The following is a 24,308-nucleotide window of genomic DNA, read 5'->3' on the forward strand; positions in this document are numbered from 1 at the left end:
AAATGGCGTAAACAGCTGTAGGTTCGATAAACTTTTATAAGCAGTAATATTGAGTTATGGTTTTTAATATATTTAACATAAATGGTTCTTATTAGTTATTCATAATATTGATTTATTAGTAGCTACAAAGTAAATTCTCTCATTTTTTATAAATCGTTTTAAATCAAATCATTGAATTAATTATAAAAAGCTCATTTTACGTTCTTAAAAAGGCAAAAAAGTAGTAATACTTGCAACAACATTATACGACAACTATCGGACTATTGGTGAAAGAATTGAGTTTATTGAGTTCTCTGGTGTGTACAAAAAATGCTGTATAACTCAGGTAAATGAATGAAAATGTTTATTTCTTTTTTTATTTATGTTTCATCAATATTTATAAAATTTTATTAAAATATATTGTGATTTGGATTCGATTAAATATGAAAAACGTTCATAACATAAGACCTTGATATTGCGACTTTAGGATTGCAAGCAATGGAGTCCAACTTCTTTGTTATTTTTCTTTTTTCAAATTTATTTTTATCATAATTATAAAATTTCAATAATTCATTCTTAATATATAATTCAAACTAGTTTGAATTTCAATTTAATAAATAAATTATTGAATAGGAAATATTTTTTGAGAAATTATTTATAGAAATATTTTGTGAGATCAATGGTGAGTCAGAATAAAAACTTTTTTCATTATTTATTTTTTTTTTGCAACTTTTTTCATGTCTATGTTTTAATTTAATGGTTGAATTATTAATTAATAAATAATCAAAATTTTATATAGATTTGTATTGAAATTCAAATAATAAGTGTTTGGTAATTATTTTGATTTTTGTTCGAAGTTTTTTGATAAGAAAATATAATAATAAAATTAACGTATTTTTAGAAACAGGTTTCATTTAAATTTATTTGTTGAAAATTGATATATAATAAATTTTTTTTTTAGAAATTTGGTCTGTATTTAATTGAATTTTGATCTAAATCTAGTAAAACCACAATATTAGTCATTGTTTATCAAAACTTATTGATATCAATACAGTCAACATAATTTCAAAATTATTATTTAATCTTGACAAATAATAATTTAACGATTATAATTTAGGTTTCTATAATTTAAGGAATGAATTTTTTAATTGACCCTATTTATAAAGTAAAATTACAATAGTTGTAATTATCTTATTTTCAAACATAGATGAATTTTCTCCCTTCCTTTGTGATAGAAGAGTTACATCAAAAACAAAACATTATAATTAAAATTTAAGCTAAAATTAAAAATTAATTTGGTTCGGAGTCTTTTCTATATACATTCTTTTGTGTTGGTTTGTATGACCTCATTTTCTATTGAGCATAAAACCCAATGTGGTAATTGTATATGAAATACTTGGAAACATAGGGAAATTTTATGTTTGGAAAAGACAAGTTGTATAAAAATAAGGAAAACTGTCTTTATAACACCATGTATATATGAAAAATATCAAGGTATACAAAGTTTACTTCCAATTTTTTAACGCTTAAAAATATTGATCCTACAAACATAGTTTTGGTACAGGTGCTCATAAAATCACCGAGTTGGTTCATTTTCGATTGTAAATGAGTAACATAGGTCAATTGGGTCTTTGGTCCGTAGGTCCCGAAACTCACGATTAAAACTTTTATTTGAACAGGAATATTTTTTCTTTATTAATCGTAGCGTGTAATTTGACATAAATGGTTTTGGAGATAAAACGCATACAAGTCCAACGATACCAAAATCATCAAATTTTAATAAATAGAATGCAAGATATTGACCAAAATTAGATTTAAAGTCTCCAAACAGCCCCCTATCGAATTAATGATAAAACATCTAGTGTCACAAACTTTTAGGTCAGTCCGTAACTGCACTGATTTATAATTAACTATATAAATTAAAGATGGGTAAAGACCATCGCGTTATAGCCTACACCTCACTTGCTCTCACTTATCCTCCTTCCATATTATACTCGAAATAATGATAGGGATTGTTTTACACAGGTAAAATATATGTACAGTTTTCAATATTTTTAAATGTAAAATAGTGGCAAATCATTGAGTATATCAGAAAGGATGGCCATGAATTGTTTTATATTTAATATTTTTACAGAAATCTTTAATTTATGGTTTAAAATGATACTCACAGAAGGCGGAGTATTATGTCAGATTTATTTTATTTTTTTAAATTTATAAATTATTACTCATGTGTTATTCTGATGTATGAGCTAAATTGTTGTAGAATTTCATTCAAATTCATTCGGTATTTTTTGCGTGAAAGCGTAACAAAGAAACATCCTTACTTTCACATTTATTATATACCAGCTTAATACCCGCCCGCTTCACTGGGCTTAAAAGTAAAAACCACCGCTTAATAGCCTCCAGTTTTCATAACTCATTGAGTATATCAGAAAGGAAGTCATGAATTGTGACATTTACTGCTTTAAATACTTAAATAGGGAGGATTGTTAATTTTGACGTTTATAGCGTGACAGAACCTTGTATCGACATTCGTTATTTTTAACGCTCGCTTGGCGCATCAAGATTAATTAAATCGTAAAAAAAATTTTCGAAAAATGTCACTTTAAAAAAACAAATAATCATTTTTCGTAAATAGAATATATTTCAATATATATTAAGTGTTTAAACAATTTAACTATCTATATTAGTTATTATTTCTCCTGTGTTTAAAGTAATGTTTGTTATAAATTTATTGTTTTAATTTCTTGAAGCAAAATTGATTAGGTCATCACTTTTTAAATCGGAATAAATATTTAAATAAGTTTTATTTTTATTTTAATTATAATTAAAAGTAGAAAATTTTCCCTGTAGTTGGTGAAAAATCAGAAAGTTCGTAACATCATTATGATAACCCTGTAAAATCTTTTATAATCTTACATATTATTTACTCTAGCAAGTTTTTTTCTGCCCTACCCTTATCTTCCTTATTCCTTTATCAAATAAAATGATTCACTCCTTATTTTCAAACTTATTATGTCTAGATTTGACGAAAAATATATTTACGGTCTAAAAATGTACCGCTTAGGAAAAAACAAGCTAGACAAATAATTTAAACGAAAAAATATCATAAATTTAAATAATAAGTTTATTACGCAAACATGTTTTATACAGATGCTCTCATAATACTCTACTACATGTAATTACTATTTTTAATACATGTTCTCCTAATATTAACTTAAGAACTTTTGATTTTTTTCACCACTTTTATACGAAATTTATTGTTTGTTGTATTTAGATTTTAGATACGGGTTACGGTTTCTACGAGAGAATAATTCCGCACGGGTCGAAGTAGTATTTATTATGACCCTAACCGGATGTTTATCAATATTATAATCGTGTTACATATTTTAAAATTTTCCGACTATCCCCTGAAAGATAATCGCCAGACTATTAGAAATTATGTAGAGAAAAGTTGTCAGACACAACCTTGACAACAGCCTATCTTCCTGCCCTTGATAAAATGATTTGCCAAATTGATGATTGGCCCTAGGCATATAAACTCGCCGATGCATTTGTGAAGCAAGCATTGCCATGTAAATATGTTTGAATATAATCAAGGTCAATGAACTGGATCCTTTATAATTCGAAGTTATATCTTTAGATCTCAATAACCTCAATTAATTTGGCAAACTTTTATATTTCTCGTATAAAAATTTTTATCATGTATTTGGATTTGTCTTAATTTTCCACTATTTTAAGTGAAACATGAATTTTGTTCATTTTGGTAACGCCTAAATGTGTGCAATTTAGAAAAAAATCTTGGGAAGGGGGTTAATTTTTTTAAATAGTTTTCAATCGTTGTAAAAAATAAAGAAATTGAATTTTCTCGATCTTCTGCATGCGGTTTTGGGACAATTTATCCCGACATTGTTTTCCTCGGTGACGTTTTCTTGAATATCTCTGCTTCTATTGATCGGATTGAGGCGAATAAAAAAAAATAGAATTATTTGTTATGAATTTCTGCATCGACTTTGCTTGCTATCGAACCCTCAACATCGCAAAGCATACTGCGATAACCACATTTTCAATTTTCTCTGATAACTTTTTTTCTCTGATCATTAAAAAAGGTGATAGATTTTAGTCAATACATAACCTCAATTTTGAGAAAAACTAATTTTTCTGAAAAATTTCAACAGCTCGTACAATTCAGGCAAATAATCGGATTTTAATATTTAAGGTTTTGAAAAAAATATTTATAGTTTTGAAGAAAAAAAAAACGTATTCAAAACCTCAAAAAAATTGGAAATTTTCAATTGTTGTACCTTGTAATATACGAGCTGTTGAATGTGATTTATTTTTAAGAGACTAGCACCCCCCCCCCACCCCTCACATCTTCTTCAAACGAGAACTTAACAAAAGAATGTCAATTTGAACTTTTTGTCTGTATCGTTTAGGTTATTGTCCTTAGGAACATCAACCTACAATTTACTCTTCAGACATTTCAACCCTAAATATTTTTATAGGAATAGCTGTTGTGTTATGAAAATACGAATGACTCTTTAAAAGAGTGCATATTTAAATTATTTTGTAAACTTTACCTCCGATTAGTAAGGGACGATGAGTAATGATAGAAAAATCCTGTTTTTTCATTTCTAGAATAATAGATTGTTTATAAATCGTTAGGATCGTAGTTGAAGACACAAATCTTTTTTATTATTATTTAGTCGTATTTACTTTTTATCACGATTATTTACAATGTTTGATAAAAGTTATAGTTGATAAGTTTATACAGAGTGGCCCAAATTGATAACAGAAGGATTTCATTAAATAGTATAAGCGGGGAGCTCGTGACAGTAAAACTGCACTTATACGGATTTCGAAATTTCGCATTTGAATCAATGCTATTTAATGATAGGTACAATATGAACTAGGTGTGCCAGGGTTTATCCTGGCAGAAATAATTTTTATATTTTTAATAATTACTATTTAGTATTTTGCACTTTCATGGAAATTAATTTATGAGACTATTTTATTGCAAATTTTACATATTTTGAGGAAAATTTGATGTGACAGCTCTTATCGTGGCAGAAAGGTCTGTCACACCGATTTTTAATATATAAAGCGAATAAAATTTTACCCTTATCGCGGAATTATTTTTTTTTTTTTAATTAGTTCTACTTTCGAAATATCTCGGTGAGACAGCTATCAAAATATAAAAATATGTGTCACACGAGTAAAAAATAAAAAAATCCTGGTAAAAAATATTTCTGCCAGGACAAACCCTCGCACACCTAGTACATATTGTACCTATCGTATTAATAGTGTTGATTTATGTGCGAAATTTTGAAATCCGTGTATATGCAGTTTTACTGTCACAGATTTCAGGGCTATTACTATTAGTCACCGATTTCTGCGCCATATAATAAGACAACTTATTCTTCATAACCTTCTTCTAGTTCTGCGAGCGATTGTTATTCGTGCGTTAAATTGGCCTTGGCGCTCGTACTACCTTAAATGTCAAAAAGTGTCGGAAAACGTATTGAAATTAATAAAGTAATGTAAGCAATTGACATCTAACATCCACCATTTTGAAATTTAAATGACGTCATATGTTTATCTTTATGACGTTATTCGGTAGGGGAATTTATATTAGCTTTTAAGTCCCTACTATTTATTTACATTATATATAATATGTGAGGTCAGACTCATATTTTGGTGATTCACAATCGAAGAAACATGATGTCCTTTAAATTTCAAAATGGTGGATGTTAGCTGTCAATTGCTTACATTACTCTATTAATTTCAATATGCTTTCCGGCACTCGAACAACTTTTAAGTTATTACGAGCGCCAAGACAATTTTAGATTTAGGGTTGAAATTATTTGTACTTTATTTGCAACTTTAATGATGAATTTTGTTATAACTTTATAAATGTAGACGTATTTCAATTTCAATGCACTTTAGAAATCCATTCAACACTATGCAATTGTCCATTGGAAAAATACGAGTGTTAAAATCAACGGTAGTGTGTCCTTACCTTTAACTTTTAAAATTAATTTTTAAAATTTATTATTCAGTATAATTGTCAACTGGGTTATTAATAAGGCATAAAACTTTATGATATATAGGGTGAATATATTAACAAAGGCATCGATATTAATGCCTCAGTTAAAATTATTTTAAAGCTAAAACGACCACCAGGTGTATGTTTAAGATTAATATTTTTAACAAAGCGTTCTTTACCTGTAAATATTTAATTAGGGGGTGGATTTAAACTAATACGTTTTATTTCCAAAATATCTTTGAAATAATATTAAATATCAAAATAACAAGACTATTAAACTTGTAAATCAGTTAGTGAGTTGGAATATTTTTGTATAAAATAGTGGGGTAAATCTACCGGATTTTGGCTAATTATTATTATTATTTTTTAAATGATTATAAATGAATATCGGAATGCCTTTGTAAATCAATAATTGGTTGAGTTGAACTGGAACACTCTGTAAATTACAATTAATATTTTGTACCTCATAAACAAAGTTAACCTCTTTATTTGTGACAAAGTAAGTCAGCAAATAATTTAATTAAAAAAATTGATGTAAAATTAATTAACAATAGTTCGAATAACTTTATTATAAATTTTCATAGCTAATACAAGGACATATGTACAATACTCTGTAATACGTAATCAATGGTTTCAATATCTCAAACTTTATAATGCAATCAATAATTCCTTATCGATTATCAGTAGAAAAAAACTTTGTCATTTCCAAAATAATTTAATTGTAGAGCCTAACAGAGCCTAAAGTTCTGTTTGTATCCACAGTGTTCTATGTCGATTTATCCTCGTAAATTTCATTCTGGTTATTTTGTCCTCGGAATTCATTCTTAGGCAATTTAATCCGCACAAATTGATCCTTCAATCGTTTTTATCTTGACCTTCCGAAAAAAATCCCGTAGAACTTGTGAAACGTCAAGGACACGAAAAATGTCTGCATATTTCAATCACAATGCTAACGCAAAGTCAAAATTCGCAAGTCTTTGCTAACTCGGCTCCATTACAGAAATTAGAAGCATGACTAAGTCGTAATTCGCCTCCAATATTTGAATAATTTTAAATTAATATTTGTGCATTTTGAAAATATAATTGTTAGAGAGGAATACAGGGACAAAATGACATCGGTTTAAATCGCGTTGAAATGACTCTGGTACCGCTCTCAGATCATTGGTGATTTTAATTTCAAAACCAAAATTTCGAACGAATCTCAAATTGTCGTTTGTATTACTTCCTAGAATATTACATTCTACCTTAAGAGGGTATTCTGATTTAGAAGCCTCAATTGTAGGCAATTTTCAAACTAGGATTCTAAGAAAATGACCATTTTTTCCTAGGATATTTATTGTCATTTTATATCTGATGTCCTCCATCAAACTCAGTAACTTTTGTTATTTGTTAACACAGTAAGTTATTTTGGTTAATTACAAAACGAGATATTTAGGTGTATAGATTAAAATGGCCTTCCCTGTATGTTTAGATTTTCATCTTAATCTGTGATCGTAAAATCGACAGCAAGACTTTCAGAGTTTATCTTCAGTAAAAGTTTCTTTTTTTTTTTTTTTGCAGTACAAATATTCAACTGAGGTGGTAATTGGGCATGATTGAAGCAGTGGTCAGGCGGCGGTCACCAGACAACATCGTCTATGGCCGAGCCAGCTAGTCTATCGCGTGCCGCGTCTGTGTCGGGGCCCGAGGTGGTCCCCGCCCCTTCACGACACCGAATTCAGACCAAAAAAAGTGAAAGCGATAGTAATAGAAAACGTTCTTCAAATAATATATCAAAGCAATCAGAGGAAGATAATATATCAATTTTAAGTCCACCCCCAAACAAACGCACACGCAGGTAAGACCAAAAAAATTTAACAAAATAATTGAAAGCGAACGTAAATTTGAATGATTTGTTTTTTTAGATTACCAGGTATTAATAGGGCGACTGCCACGGCTACGTCAGGGCAATCGGAGCATCGGGGCCGCGGCAAAGGCCGGCCCCCTGCCTCCGATACATCATTGGTAAATAGGTGTAATACAGATACAGAAACAAATACAAACGCAAACGGTAAACTCAATAGTACTGAATTACAATTACGGAGTTCAAGGTCGTCGTGCAGTTCTCGTTCAAATAGTCTTAATTCAACTACAACGGAAGAAAATTATTTAATCAGTAAATCTCCATATTCAACACGTCGAAACGAAAATAAAGCATTCAAGAAAAATCTTACTCCCAGGTAATTTATCTTAACCAATAAATTTAGTTGGAACTTTTTTTGTAAATAATCTAATTAATCTACGGGCGCCCAATAGTAAATTAGACAAAAATTTTTAATTTTTGATGCCGAAATCGGGCCTTGAAAAAAGTTCATTTTTTTGCAATGCATAAACACTCGATTTTAACGGGATCATAGCCGTCGTTTCAAGAACGATAACAATTGCAAATATTTTTTTAAATGCAAAGTAAGTATTTATTAGTAACGTGTAAACAGTTTTAAAGCTCTCTACGAGTTTTACTTTTTATCGCGAAAAACCCATCCCATAAAAATGTACTATTTCTAGGGCCGATTTCGGCATCAAAAATTTTACTTTCTACTTCTGAGAAAAAATGCAATATTTCGAAAAATTGTCTCAAGTATTTTGCTCAACAAAAATTGAAGATTTGTGAACCTATTATTACTCATTACTTGGCCAAATATCAACTTTAAAATCGTTGTTTAGCCGTTAACAAAAAAAGCTATGTTTCTTGGCTTGTTTTTCTATAACAACGTATTTTTTGTTTTCTGATAGCAATTTTGTCAACCGTTTCGCAGATTAATTGGATTACAAATTATTTTGATTTTAAAAAGATCGTTACTAGAAAATTCTATTTACGTCTGACCCTTCTTTTCAAACCTGTAATTATTTATTTGTTTAGAAATTCTCCATCGCGAGATACTGGAACAGTAAAGAAAAATATAAATATTGCCAAAACGAATTCGTTATCGTCATTAACAAAATCAAAAAATAAATCAAGTAGTCTTTTGGAAACGGCTACTTCAAACTGGGACAATTTAGCGGATAAACAACGCAGGGACAGTAAATCGAGTAAAGCTCGAAAACGTGAAGATAGTTCATCGACTTCACTCAAACAGAATTTAACATATCCAACGGACAATTCTGGAACACATAAATACACATTACGTAGTCAAGTAAAATTATCAAGTAGTGAACCAACTGGTTTAGTATCACGCTTAAGTCAATTAGGACGACGAGCTGTTTCTACCAAGAAAAAAACCAAGGCCAATATAGAGATCAAAACCAGTCCAAAAACAGTTGACGAAGAACCTGGTCCGTCGTCATCATCGACTTCAACATCACGCCTTACAAGAAGTACTGGCGTTGTACTCCGGCGAAGTACAAGAAATAGCAAAGGTAAGCGATCTTTTTAACCCCCGAACTAAAAAAAAACAGGGTGTTATAAGTTTGACCGCTAAGTGTGTGTGTTTGTCTGTATGTGGCATCGTAGCGCCTAAACGAATGAATTAATAAACGTAATTTAATAAAGAGTGTTCTTAGCTATATTTTATGCGCAAGTTTAGGATTACGTACCCGAAAAATTTGTCGGGGGTTTTTAAATTTTGTAAATTTTACTTGTCTACAGAGTTGACGATTTGAGTTACGACATTAATTACTTCAAAATTTTAAATATATCACTAATAAGTTATGTACTTTAGGTCCGGCCTCAACGACGGGGTCGTGTGCTAGCTCAGGGGGCAGTGGGGCGGCGGGGTCGTCATCAAGGCGTACCGGAGGTGGAAATAAAATAAGCGTCATGTCGACCACGCAGCCACAACAGCCCCATCAAGATGGAAATTCAATTCCTACGACAACAAATACATCCGTAGCCACTTCAAACATACAAGACACATTGGAACCTCCTTCACCACAAGAAGGTACACAAGCATCTGCAAGTTCTGGTGTACCGTCAGGTCCTGGACCTGATTCTGAAAGTGATGACAGCGAAGTGGGTCGATTACAAGCGCTTTTAGAGGCACGTGGCTTACCTCCACATTTATTCGGTGCTTTAGGACCAAGAATGCAACATCTTTTACATCGTAGCATGGGAGCAGGAAGTTGTAAGTTTAAAAGTAATTTCATATGTTTATAATTCAAAGTTTAACAATTAAAATTCATTTTTAGCTAGTAAAGCTCAACAGCTTTTACAAGGACTTCAAGCCACTGGAGATGAAGGGCAACAGCTACAATCTGTAATTGAAATGTGTCAAATGCTAGTTATGGGCAACGAAGATACTCTAACAGGTTTTCCTGTCAAACAAGTAAATAATTTTATTTATCCAAATCAAATTCTTTGTTTTTGAAATATACTTCATTGATGGATATTGTTTCCAATTTCTCCAGGTTGTTCCCGCATTAATAAATTTATTGAACATGGAACACAATTTCGATATGATGAATCATGCTTGTCGTGCTTTGACTTACATGATGGAAGCACTTCCACGATCTTCAGCGGTTGTAGTAGATGCTGTTCCCATATTTCTGGAAAAGCTTCAAGTTATTCAATGTATGGATGTTGCCGAACAATCATTAACTGCATTGGATATGTTATCAAGGCGGCATAGCAAAGCTATATTGCAAGCAGTAAGTAATAATTTTCCTACACCAAGGCTCGGAAAACTTTAAAGCTGGAAGAGTCAACCACCATAAAGATATCGATTTGTAAAATTTAAGTTTTTTTTTCCCCGATACATTTAATTTAGTACAACCATAAAGCCCTTGGATGCATAGGAAAAGTGTGGAAACAGTGTTTGTAGGATCCCAAGGAGCATTCACATAACTTAATCTAGTCATAAGGGAACATAGGACCCCAGCAGGCATATGTATTGCAATTTTTTTGAAATGCTTATTTTGGCTTAAAATTGTTATCTAGAAGGTATTTTTGGTCGCTGAATACGAATCTGATGTCAGAAAATTTTTCACAAAAAATGACACGATTTTCGGAAGATGGTCAGAATCCGTGTAATCGGGCATCAGATTCGTAATCAGCGACCAAAAATGCCCCCTAGAGTTTGGACTAAAATACTTAGTTTATCGTTTTTGTGCCAAAAAAGTGAAATTGTTGGCCAAAAATGGCACGGTTTTCGGAATAGGTGACATTAGATTCTTAATCAGCGACCAAAAATATTTTCTAGCTAACAGTTTGGATGATAAATACTTAGTTTTCCGTTTTTGTGCTAAAAAGTGAAATTTCTGGTCAAAAATAGCACAATTTTTGGAATACGTGACAGAATTACTGTAATCTGACATCGGATTCCTATTTAGCGACCAAAATTATCTAGCAGATGACAATCTTTAAACCAAAATAAGCATTGCAAAAAATTTGGATTACATATGCCCCCCGCTGGTACCCCATGCCCTTCCTTGGAGTCCTATAATTACGTTACAAAAGTTTCATTTAAATCGGTGCTGTTTCCCCACTTTTCCCCAAATTTTTTCCGAATTATTCATTATATATTAATTAGTAATTTTTAGTTAAAGATTCGACTCAAGATCACTTAAAGTTTTTGGAGAATTAATTTTTCGCTATAATTTCTGATTTAGTTTGGCAGTCATTTTCGAATCCTCAATAAGATTCTAGAGCTTCATACATTTCTTAACTTTACATTTTTTTTAGCGAGGAGTATCAGCTTGTTTAATGTTCCTTGATTTCTTTTCAATAAACGCACAACGAGCTGCATTATCTGTAACAGCAAATTGTTGTCAAAATTTATCTGTGGAAGAATTTGCATTGGTATCGGATTCAATTCCACTACTAGCAAACAGATTAGTTCAACAAGATCGTAGATCGGTGGAAAGTGTCTGTTTGGCTTTTAGTAGACTTACCGATAGCATGCAAAATGATCCAGTGCGTTTATTAGAAATAGCAACAACCGAATTGTTAACAAATCTTCAACAATTGGTAAGTAATTCAATGTTTTTTTTTTTAAACTTCCTGCGCATACGCTATTAAAGTAGAACGCCATCTCGTGTTTTTTTTTTTTTTTTTCTTTTATTTTTTCTCTTATTCATAAGAATATTCAGGAAAACGGTAAAATTGTAATTCTGGATTATTACTTTTCATAATAACTTTTTTACTGATTTTATTGAATATTAAATTATTATTTAATTCTACTTTCCAATGACGTTTTAACCCGAGAGCTGGTGTGTATTTTTGGGTAGGTGTTTAAGGTATTCTAAAAATTCGTCAGATAGCTCTCCCATAATATCCTAATACAAAAATGCAGACCTAGCTGGAGGGTAGCTATATTATCAAACGTATAAAATTTTTTTTTGCAAAAAATATCTTTGAGGCAACTTGTTTTTGTTTTTTTTTTTTTTTTAAAGTGAACTTAAATATTGAAAAATGAAGAAAATAAACAAGCTAGGCCATTTGTGAGGAATTTTAACCTTGCAAAATTACATGCAATTTTCTCGATCAACTGACAGGTACGGACGCTTCCCACTGTCTGTCTCTATCTATGCTTAGATCTTTAAAACTACACAACGGATTTTGATGCGGTTTTGTCTAATAGAAAGAGGTAGATTATGTATAATAAATGCTTATATATGTAGGGAAACACTTATGATTTTGAGGTTAAACGAAATTGTGAACAAAAGGGGTAAGTGTCGGCATATGAAGTGAAGGTTATAACACAATAATCATTTGTGTTTAAAATTGAAATTCCCCAGCGAAGCGGGTAGTTCACAGCTAGTACACTATATAAATTTCAACTTTCCTCCAACATATTTTCTGTATTTATATGCAAAGTACTTTTGGAAGCATCTTGTAAGGTTAAAATCCCTCACAAATGACATATTTTCTTCATTTTTCAATATTTAAGTTTACTTTCAATAAAATTACAAGTTGCCAAAGATATTTTTGTCAACCAATATGTTTGATAATATATAATATAGGGGTTCTATAGATACCGCTACCCTTCAGCCAGGTCTGCATTTTTGTATTAGGATATTATAGGTGATGTATCTGACAAATTAATAGAATGCCTCAAACACCTAGCCAAAAATGTCTACTAGCTTTCCTATTATTTTGGTACCACCGTTTTAGAAAAAATAAAACACGAGATGGCGCAAAGGTCATGCGTGAAAGATATTTTACTAGTGTATAAATGTATAAATTTAATTCATGTTTTCTTACAGTTGGTAGTAACTCCGCCTGTGATAAGTACGGGAACATTTATAACAGTTTTACGCATGTTGTCTGTAATGTGCGCTAACTGTCCCGATTTAGCGTTAACATTATTACGACAAAATATTGCTGAAACACTGTTGTACCTTCTAACTGGAAGTGCAGCTGGAAATAATGCATCAACTGGAGAAGTTGAATTAATTCCACGAAGCCCTCAAGAATTATACGAAATAACCTGTTTAATTGGAGAATTGATGCCTCGTTTACCAACTGATGGTATTTTCACAGTCGATTCATTATTAGAAAGATCTAATCAAGCAGTACAAGATTCTGTTACCTGGCAATGGAGAGATGATCGTGGTGTTTGGCATCAATATTCATCGGTCGATTCCAGAATTATTGAAGCTGCACATTTAGGTGGGGAAGATGAAGTCAGTTTAACAACTTTAGGTAGAACATATACAATTGATTTTCATGCAATGCAACAAATCAATGAAGATACTGGAACATCACGGCCTGTACAAAGACGTTTTACTCCTTCCACGCAGAATACTCCATCACCCTGTGCCCAAACTCAACCTCAAGACATTGAAGGCGCTCAAAGTAAGTTAATTAATAATGCGTGATTTTTTTAAGTACAAAATACGTAAGTTTTATGAAAGAAAAGTTTTCCGATTTTCAAAAGATTGAAGAAATGTTGCGTCTAATAAAACTTCGTATTAAGCGGAGAACCCGTGACAGTAAAATTGCACTTACACGGATTTTAAAATTTCGCATATGAATCAATGCTATTTAAACGATAAGAGTACAATATGGACTATGGTTTATCCTGGCAGAAATATTTTTCATAAAATTTTTTATTTTTAATAATCATAAGTATTTTTCACTTTCATGGAAATTAATTTGTAAGAGATCATTTTATTGCAAATTTTATTATTATTTTCATGAAAATTTGGTGTGACAACTCTTATCGCAGAAAAGTCTGTCACACTGATTTTGAATATATAAAGCCAATAAAATTTTACCCTTATCACGGAATTATTATTTTTTAATTTGCTCGTTTTGAGTTCTTCTTTCGAAATATCTTGGTGTGACAGCTAAAAAATTGACCAAAATATTTGTCACAACAGTAAAAAATAAAAAAATCATGGCAAAAAATATTTCTACCAGGATAAACCCCGACCTAATCCATACTGTACCTATCGTTAAATAGTATTGATTCATATGTGAAATTTCGAAATCTCTGTAAGTGCGGTTTTACTGCCACGGGCTCCAGGGCTATCACATCTTTTTCCAGAATTTCAACCCAATTCTTCTATTTTTCGAAAAGTTATCAGAGAAAGTTGAAAATAAAGAGGTTACAACAGTTTCCTTGAAATATTGAGGTTATTTTGTTATCTTTAGGGTTCGATAGCAAGCAAGGACGATGCAGAAGTTCTTAACAAACAATTCTTTTTTTATTCATCTCAATCCGATCAATAGAAGCAGAGATATTCAAGAAAACGTCCTCAAATAAATCAATGTAGAGATAAAAACCGGGTGCAGTAGGTCCTGCGGATAATTTCGGAAACCTATTACAAATAACCTAGCAATTTACAAAAAAATTTCGAATCCATTATCAAAATTAGCTAGATTTAACCAACTACGCGGTATATCAAAACAAAATGTAAATTTGAAATTTTTTTTTCAGCACTTGCTTCTAGAACATTAAGTGAAAATGGTGATGCAAGAGTGAACTGTTTACGAGAAGAAAGTGGTTTGGCAGCATCTTTTATTCGATCACTATTTTCAGTACTTTACGAAGTGTATAGTTCTTCAGCAGGTCCTGCCGTTCGTTGTAAATGTTTACGAGCACTTTTACGTATGGTTTACTATGCAAATGCAGACCTTTTACGTGACGTATTAAAAAATCAAGTTGTTAGCAGTCATATTGCTGGAATGATGGCTTCAAATGATCTTCGTATCGTTGTTGGTGCATTACAAATGGCTGAAATTCTTATGAATAAACTTCCTGATGAATTCGGAGTACATTTTCGACGGGAAGGTGTTATGCATCAAATTACACAACTCGCAGATCCTCAAGTACCATTGGGGGTAAGTCCGCCGAAAGTAAATAACAATGCGTCTAACATATCTTCGTCGACAACTATAAATGATTCGAAACAACCTCAACCAAGCACATCTTCAGGAAATATAACATTGAATTCTACTCCGATGTCGCATAGAACATCTTGTACTAGCAATGGTACAGGAGGTCCTTCACGTGCTTCGACAACTTCAACAGCCTTAATATTTACATCAACTCCTTCAGATAATCATGTAGATATGACAGAAGTGCGTGCTTCAAGCCCTTCACAAGCTCGCTTGTCGGATGTTTTGAAACGAAAACGACCTCCAAAACGCTCCAGCAACGGCAGTCGATCAAAATCAAGACAAGATGATCTTAATTTAAGTTCATCATTAATGCAAGACTTGTTTAGTAAAGCAACATCGTTGGGATCATCAACGGGCCGCTCAACTCCCACTGGATCAACAACAAATAGATCTAGATTCACTGGAGCTTCTGCTAAGACAAGTTCATTTTTAGCCAGTTTAAATCCTGCAAGATGGGGTCGTAGTGTAAATAATTCGAGCTTAGAACGTGGTTATTCAAAAGATAGTACAAATACAAGTTGTTTATCAAAATCGTTAAGCCAACATAATTTAACGGCTGGGCATAAAGAAAAGGCACGCACTTGGGTGCGAGAACAAGCATCGAAATTCTTAGAAACTTACAGTGGAGATGAAAATTCTGGTCCACCACATCCAGCATGTAATATTTTACAACGTTTGAAGAGTGCTATTGAAAAATTATCCACGCCATATAGTTTACTTGCTTTACAAGAACTGCGCGACATTTTGATTGAGTCAGATATTTCGCCTTTCGAAGTGAATCATTCTGGATTGATTAAAGCGCTTCTTGCATACTTAGCCGAACCGGAGGGGCATATTTTAAATCGTGATGATCGTTTACGTACTTTTATGCATGTATTCGCTGGCATTCCTCTAGAGCAGTATCCTACGGGATATTATAAGGTGAATTCAGCCTGGATGGCCGCGTTAGTGAATAAATTAAGTGGATGTGTGTCGCAATTAGAACAATTTCCAGTTCGTGTACATGACTTACCAGCTGGATCTGGCCGTGGAAGTACAAGTGCTTTGAAATTTTTCAACACACATCAACTGAAGTGCAACTTACAGCGACATCCCGATTGTAATAACTTAAAACAGTGGAAAGGTGGAACTGTTAAAATTGACCCGTTAGCGTTAGTACAAGCGATCGAACGGTATTTAGTAGTGCGCGGCTATGGTCGAGTACGTGATAAAGATTCTGGGGACTCAGATGAAGATAACTCTGATGAGGATATCGATGATACGTTAGCGGCTGTAGTTATATCACAGGGGGGTTCTAAACATAAATTACAATTCTTAATTGGTAATCATATTTTGCCTTACAATATGACTGTATATCAGGCTGTGAAACAGTACAGTTTATTTGGTAATGATCAATCGGAAACGGATACAGATACAGAGACTCCGTTAGGTAATGCGGGTGTTTGGGTACAAACACATACAATTTATTATAGACCATTAGTTGAGGAGCCATCGGGTAGTAAATCGTCGTTGGGTTATAGCAGTTCTGGAAGGAAAGGGAAAGGAACAAGTAGTAAAACAAATCATAGAAGAAAAGGGGATGAATTATGGAATGGTAAGTCATTTTTATATTTTCGCTTAGTAACATATCAAATTTTCATTGTCGTTTGGTTCTTGAAAGTTAGAGAAAATCCCCCCAAAATATGCAAAAATCAATTTGATTTCGGGTTCATTAGGCGATTAGATGCATATTTTATGAGATTGTATACGAAGGGTGATTTCTCGAATCAATTAAGAAATTAAAAATTTTCCCTGCCCCTAACCTTCGATTTTTTTTAAACCCTCTTTAATATTGAATAGAATGATATTTTCCGCCGGGCGCACCGTTTTCGAGCTAAAAGCGAAAAACTGAATAAAGACCAAAAAATTTTACAGTTATTTGGCTCCCAAAAGTTTTTCACAACCCTCTGGATTTGGGTAAACTCGGATTATGCGCATTTAGGAACAAATGAAGATATTAAAACGATTTTCAGCTTACTGGAAATTTATTCTTCGAAAAATTTTAATTAATTTTCTTCTTTCTAAATTTTCAAAAGTATTTTCTAATCTCGGCCAAATTTTAAGCTAGAAAGTCGAATAAAAAACGAAAATCTGCGCAATTACTTTCAGCTAGAACTTTATGCGTTGGTTTTGCTTAATTTCTAAAAAACTGAAAACTCTCTTCAAATTCGCATTTTTTTGCTCCCAAAAGCTATGCACACCTCTTGTGAGGGGGTAAACTCGGATTACAACGCATTTAGGACCAAATGAAGGTATTAAGACTATTTCCAGTGACACACTGTATATTTGAAAATCGAGAATTATCCGGGAGTTGATCCTTGTGCTTTAGAATTGACCTCTAAAATAAATGAGTAAAGGGTCAAATTTTAATATCATTTATTTTCTGTTATAGATGGTATAGTTCCACAAACAGTATCCCCACTTCGTCCATTTTTAAATGTACGTTTACCAGATTCAGTTACAATCCAAGATGCTTCGTTAGAAGTATTATGTTTATTACGTATATTGAATGCGTTAAACCGTCACTGGGCATCGTTGTATATTGGCGTTGAACAAAGACATATACTTCCACAAGGTGAATTTATCAACAGTAAATTAGCGGCAAAAGCTAGTCGGCAATTACAAGATCCGTTAGTAATCATGACTGGTAATTTACCATCATGGTTATCACAAATTGCGGCAATATGGTAAGTACAGTAATTACAAATGCTCTAGCCAAAAACTAAGTTCGTTTGCGCTAGTCTTTCTAGGTATAGCCCAATAAAATGAAGATTTAAACTACCATCAAAACGAAAGCCTGTATTTTGAATACAAGTTTGTTTTGACCTAAATTTGAAATATACATAGTTAAAAAATATTGAATTATATTAAGGTATTTCGGATGCTAATTTTTTCAAACTTAACATTTTTAAATCTTATAAATTTTTGCCTTATTTTGTTATTTATTCCGGAATCCTAAGCTATTCCAAAAGCAGCTCCTCCGCTACGAATTTTTTTAACGATGTATACTTCAAATTTATGTCGAAATTATATTCATAAATGCAGCTTCCCGTTTTGGCGATAGTTTAAATCTTCATTTTATTGGACTAGTATGGAAGTTTAAAAATTAAGATCATATTTTTATTTGTCTAGTCCATTTTTGTTCCCATTCGAAACACGTCAACTATTATTCTATGCCACATCGTTCGATCGAGACCGTGCACTTCAACGTTTATTGGATTCAACGCCAGAATTAAGTGCAGCAGATTCTTCTGAACGTGTCACACCTCGATTAGATAGACGAAAACGAACAATATCACGTGACGATATCTTACGACAAGCGGAACAAGTTATACAAGATTTAGCTGGTTCCAAAGCGTTATTAGAAGTGCAATATGAAAATGAAGTGGGTACTGGATTGGGGCCAACATTAGAATTTTATGCGTTGGTTTCACGTGAATTACAACGAAACGATTTAGAGTTGTGGAAACATCATGGAGATGATGCTAATGGCGAGACTAGTGTATATGTACAGTGTCCGACAGGTTTATTCCCTGTACCGTTAGGGCGACCAACTAAAGTATCTCATATCAGCAAAGTTAAGGCTAAATTTAGATTTTTAGGTAAATTTATGGCCAAAGCTGTTATGGATTCACGAATGGTGAGTGGTCTTTCAAAAAAAATTTATTTTTGCTCATAATAATTTGTATTTTTGTGCTTTAACAGTTGGATCTACCGTTTTCGGTTGCGTTCCATCGATGGTTGTTGGGCCAAGAAAGTTGTCTTTCGTTAGAAGACCTTCAAAGTGTAGCTCCAGAAGTTCATCGTACGCTATCTCGATTACAACCGTTGGTGTATCAACGCGATATGATCATTGCAGATGAATCGTTGCCATTAGCACAACGTACTGAACAGTGCGAAAGATTAGGATTAGATGGATGTACCGTTTCTGATTTGGGATTAGATTTCGTTTTACCTGGTCATGGAAATGTGGAACTTCGAAGAGGTGGACGTGAAACAGCTGTGACTATTCATAATTTAGATGAATATTTGCGCTTAGTTAGTCATTGGTTTTTATTTGAAGGTCAGTTTAACTTTTATTCTTATAATTCAATTAATTTACCGGAGGTCCAATGTTAAAATTTGACAAAATTGCTATCAGAAAACAAAAAATACGTTACAGTTAATCAACAGTCTGAAGTTAACGTCTGAAAAAATGAGCGAAAATTGTGTTTTTAAACTTATATAACTTTTTTGCTTTTTCGATTTTAAAGTTTATATTGGTGAAATTATGAGTAATAGGTTGACAAACAATAGGTTTTTTTTTTTTAATTTGGAAATTTTTTGAAAAAAAACATCTTTTGTAAAAACTTTTCTCTTGTTCGAAAGATTATGGTAGAGCGGTTTTTCGGGGCTTAATCTCTTCGTCTAGACTTTTTCTATCATGATATTTTAGCAGCAAATGAATTTTTGTAATTTTTGATGCCGAAATCATATCTTGAAATTGTACATTTATTTGGAATGCAGAAACATTCGATTTTAATGGGATCATAGCCGTCGTTTCACGAAAGATAACAAAATATTTTTTTAATGTAAAGTATCTATTAGTAACGTGTGCAAGTTTCAGAAATCTATGAGTTTTACTTTTTACCGCGAAAAATCGATTAAAAAAATGCACTTTATTCAAAGCTCGATTTCAGTCGGAGAGATTAAGCTCCGAAAAACTGCTCTACCTACATAATTCCTCAACCAAGAAGTAAATTTTTACGACAGGTGTTTTTTTTTCTCGATATTTCGAAAAATTTAAATTAAAGAAGATTTCCACCAAATTTCAAAGGAAAGGGTCGAGTAGAACTTGAGATATCATGTAAACCACTTCGAAAAATGTAGTTTCAACAAAAACGCGTTTTAAGTTTGAGATACAATTTCGGCAGAATAATTCGGATAATAATATTATTCACTTTGGATTAATCGGCGATCCCAGATCAATACATTGAGCCTTCTCCTACTTCATATCCAATGTCTTGTAAAGTTATATCTGCTAATCGAGCTGTTTTGTCTGCTTTTGAAGCAGCAAAAGTTCGCAGTACAGATCGATCAATTCAAATTTCGTTACCAGCAAATCCGCTGTATTTCCGAAAATAATTCGAATTTTGAAAAATCCGTTTAAGGGCATATTCTTAAGGGTCTGACCTTTAAAAAATATTCAAAAAAATTGATTTGTTCAAATTTCTAGACCAGAATACTGCCTTAACGAACGCTAAAAATTACTAACATTCAAAACCCTTCCCATTGAGAATCTGATCACATAAATTTTGAACTAACAATATAGTCTTGCACCCCTTTATGAGACGCATTTCCACTAACGGATCAGAAATCCATGCATATTTTGATTTTGGTACATTCTTTGCTCTGTGAGTCGAGTACTTCTAACAGAAAACCTGAATCTTGGCGAGGCTATCTAACTGTCTAATGCTGCGAAACATATTTTGAAAGAAGAGGAAACGCAATTCAGGAAAATTTTCAAAACAATCAGCAATATCTGCGATGAATACGACATAGAATTGTGACAGGCAAGGTTCGCGTCATTGCAGACTCAACGCTCGAATATACAGACTGATTTAGTTTTAAGATTTAAGATTAATTTTTGAACCATCACAATATTTTATCTTTAGCTTGTCTGTTTCTCAATAAAATGAAAATTTTTGATGAATGCTCTTGCTCGACTTTTTGAACTAGAATATTCAATTTTGAACAATGTTTCCTGTAAGATTTGTGTCGACAAAGTCAATTCAAAATTCAGCCTTGCTGGACAGGGAAATTCACTCGAAGCACTCCATATTTGCAATAAAGATGCGTTTCCGAATAATTTTGCCTGTGACAACAGCGACGAATGAACGTTCGTTTTCAACTTTGTGTCGTCTTAAAACATACCTTAAAACATAATTTTTTTCTATACCTCGCAGAATTAACTAATTAAATATTCCCTTACTCGAAAAAAGAATTTCTTGTTTTTATTGACTTTATGACCTAACATGGCGAATAAGTTTGAACCCCTCCCTTGTGTAATTCCTGCGCACGGACCTTCTAACGGCTAGCCTATCTGATCTAGTAGCCGCTTGTTAGCTATGTTTCAAAATAAAATTCGATAAACGCATATTTTAACTAAATTTTTCCATATTTTATGTTTTTCAATAGGTGTCAGTCGACAAATGGATGCATTAAGAGAAGGTTTTGAATCCGTATTTCCTTTACGTCAGCTACGAATGTTTTATCCTGAAGAAATGGAAGCTGTATTCTGTGGTAGTTCACAAAGCAGTGAAAATAAATGGGATGTCCGAACACTAATAGAATGTTGTCGACCAGATCATGGATATACTTCAGATTCTAGAGCAATACGATTCCTGTTTGAAGTTCTTAGTAGTTATAATCGTGAGGAACAACGATTATTTGTACAGTTTGTTACAGGATCTCCACGATTACCAGTTGGAGGTAAATTAATTTAAATAATATCTATTTGTTTAAAATTATAAATATTACCAAATCTCTACGCATTTAGCCTAAAACTTCTTGATGAAAAATCTTTTACGTAAACAGAAGAGAGTAGTGAAAATGTTTACTCTAGGGCCTAGTATTGCAGGGGGTTTCATTTTATAAATAATAATAATACATAAGAGGGATACCGCAAATGGGTCCTTAGCACTTAAACCAAAGGATTCTCTGTGCCCTCCTTGATAACAACCTTTCACCCGAAGGCGAACCGTTTCTGGGTAAGAGATGCTACTTTAAGCAGATGAGGCAAGACGCCACACAGAAAGTCTACTGCTAATTTCTTCGCCGGATTTCTCCCAAGATTTATGAGATCCAAGGGTGCGGACCTAAACATTCTGAATCTGACGGTCTCCTGGAGATTTTTGGGGCTACTGATGATGAATCCAAGATCAAAAACCAACAGAAGATAGTTGCACCCTCATTAAAACCACTTCTTGAATTAACAGAGACAAAAAATTTTAATTCAAAGTTCCACTTTGAAAACCTTTTAAAATCGTCGCTAGGGAGTTTATGGGGTCACCGATCATGAATTCGAGATCAAAAAGCAAATGCAAATGATTGCAACCCCATTAAAATCATCCCTAGAAATAGCAGGGATAAAAAAAATGTTAATTCATAATTTTACCAAGAAAACCATCTCTTGGGGCTTTTTGGGATCACTGATTATAAATTTGAGATCAAAATGCTACTGAAGATGGTTGCAACCCCATTAAACGCACCCATAGAAACAACAATGGTATTTTCCGGCTAATTTATTGTATTATTTAGTGTTTTTGTTCGTTGATAACGTAGATATCTGAAACTCAAAAATTAGAACTGATCGAAATATTCGAATTATAATAATACCTTATTTTATTTAATAATCGCACCTCTTATAACTGAAATAACCTGTATTCTGGCCTCTATTAATGGAACCCTCTGTAAATAAGACAGATATTTATTTATATCTGGATATCTGAGACAACACTGGGTAAGTGCGTTGCCTCTATAAATGAGACAAATTTGAAGGTCCCTTGATGTCTCACTTAACCAGATTTCACTGTGTATAAAAAAAACTTTTGAGTTAATTTTAATTACACTTTTTCAAATAGGTTTCCGTGCATTATCACCACCGTTAACTGTCGTACGAAAAACACTGGAACCAAACATGAATCCGGACGATTATTTACCATCTGTGATGACTTGTGTTAATTACTTGAAATTACCAGAATATTCAAGTGTTAAAGTAATGCGAGATAAACTACGTATTGCAGCTAGTGAAGGGCAACATTCATTCCATCTGTCTTAAACATCATTAGTGAGAGCTCTTGCTACAACATCCTACTATTATACAATAAATATTATTATACAATAATAAATAAAATAAAAAAGTACAGTGATACACAAAAATAAAAAGTATATATATATAAAAAGTAATGTTTAAAAACAATCTAATATTTAATAAATTTAGTATTCAACTGCTTTTGTGTTGGCGCAAATAAAAAATATTTATAAACACTGCCAAGTACATAATATAAAACTGATTATATTTCTTTTTCCTCGAAAGGAAATAATATTTCAGAAGCACACACCATCTCTCTTAATCGAAAGCTTCAAATTTTATCCCCCTTAAATAACATAAAAATATTATATGTTATAATTTTTTTTTCAAACTTTAAATCCACAGCAGCTTCTTTTATTTTATTTTAGCGATTTTTTTTTTTTAATAAACTGAAATGATAGCAAAATAAGATCGAATTTGGACGTTAAATACGCCAATTTTATATAAATAATTGTGTTTGTGGTTTTGTGGGTGATATTTTCTGTGCGGAAAACCAAGTGTGAAAACTCAATTTGTTAATATAAACAAATTTTTTTTAAATGTGCAATTGACTTAACTCTGATGTGAAAATTTTGAAGATGAATTTGTAAATTCATTTGTGAACTCTATATAGAATTAAATCATACAAAAAAAAAAAAAAAAAAAAAAAAAAAACATTTTATCTCAAAGAAAAAATATTAATGGAAAATTTCTTATAATTTAATCTTTAATTAATTATTATTTTTAACCAAGAATGAAATCAAAATTTATAAGTATACGCTATATAATTATTTATCTCAACAAATTTTCAGGATTATTTTTTCACAGAAAAAATTTTAATTCAGTTTTTACAATAACCTGATATCGTTCAAATTCACGAACGATTAACCTGTTCATTCAAAGCACTTTCATGAAACATGAACCTATTTAAAGTGGTTCGGCTGTTTGAGCAAGTACGGTATATGTTTTTTTTTTTGTTGCGATAAATGAAGTCCCTTGATCACAATTAATACAGTTTTGGGATCTCTTGGGAGACAAAATTTTTAATTATTTCATTTTAAAATTGTGATTTTTACCACATTACCTTTGTG

General features: G+C 32.2%; 1 protein-coding gene across 1 annotated transcript; it reads left to right on the forward strand.

Annotated features, from left to right (window-relative positions):
• The first annotated feature begins 107 nt into the window (after positions 1-107).
• On the forward strand, positions 108-23,822 carry LOC123293651 (E3 ubiquitin-protein ligase TRIP12). The gene is made up of 15 exons (XM_044874530.1): positions 108-325; positions 7,586-7,862; positions 7,930-8,244; positions 8,925-9,421; positions 9,724-10,125; positions 10,190-10,326; positions 10,409-10,648; positions 11,682-11,966; positions 13,205-13,796; positions 14,884-16,941; positions 17,779-18,073; positions 18,519-19,026; positions 19,092-19,449; positions 21,564-21,857; positions 23,009-23,822. The coding sequence occupies exons 2-15, from the start codon at positions 7,663-7,665 to the stop codon at positions 23,203-23,205; spliced, it is 6,378 nt and encodes a 2,125-aa protein (XP_044730465.1). The 5' UTR covers positions 108-325; positions 7,586-7,662; the 3' UTR covers positions 23,206-23,822.
• The last annotated feature ends 486 nt before the right edge of the window (positions 23,823-24,308 follow it).

The sequence above is a fragment of the Chrysoperla carnea genome, chromosome 2, assembly GCF_905475395.1.
Source record: "Chrysoperla carnea chromosome 2, inChrCarn1.1, whole genome shotgun sequence".
Lineage (NCBI taxonomy): Eukaryota > Metazoa > Arthropoda > Insecta > Neuroptera > Chrysopidae > Chrysoperla > Chrysoperla carnea.

Excerpts from the sequence above, each read along its gene's own strand:
- LOC123293651 (XM_044874530.1), top strand. The coding sequence starts at position 7,663 with ATGGCCGAGCCAGCTAGTCTATCGCGTGCCGCGTCTGTGTCGGGGCCC. Across the intron at positions 10,126-10,189 it reads TAGCATGGGAGCAGGAAGTT|CTAGTAAAGCTCAACAGCTT; the intron begins GTAAGTTTAAAA and ends ATTCATTTTTAG. Across the intron at positions 13,797-14,883 it reads AGACATTGAAGGCGCTCAAA|CACTTGCTTCTAGAACATTA; the intron begins GTAAGTTAATTA and ends TTTTTTTTTCAG.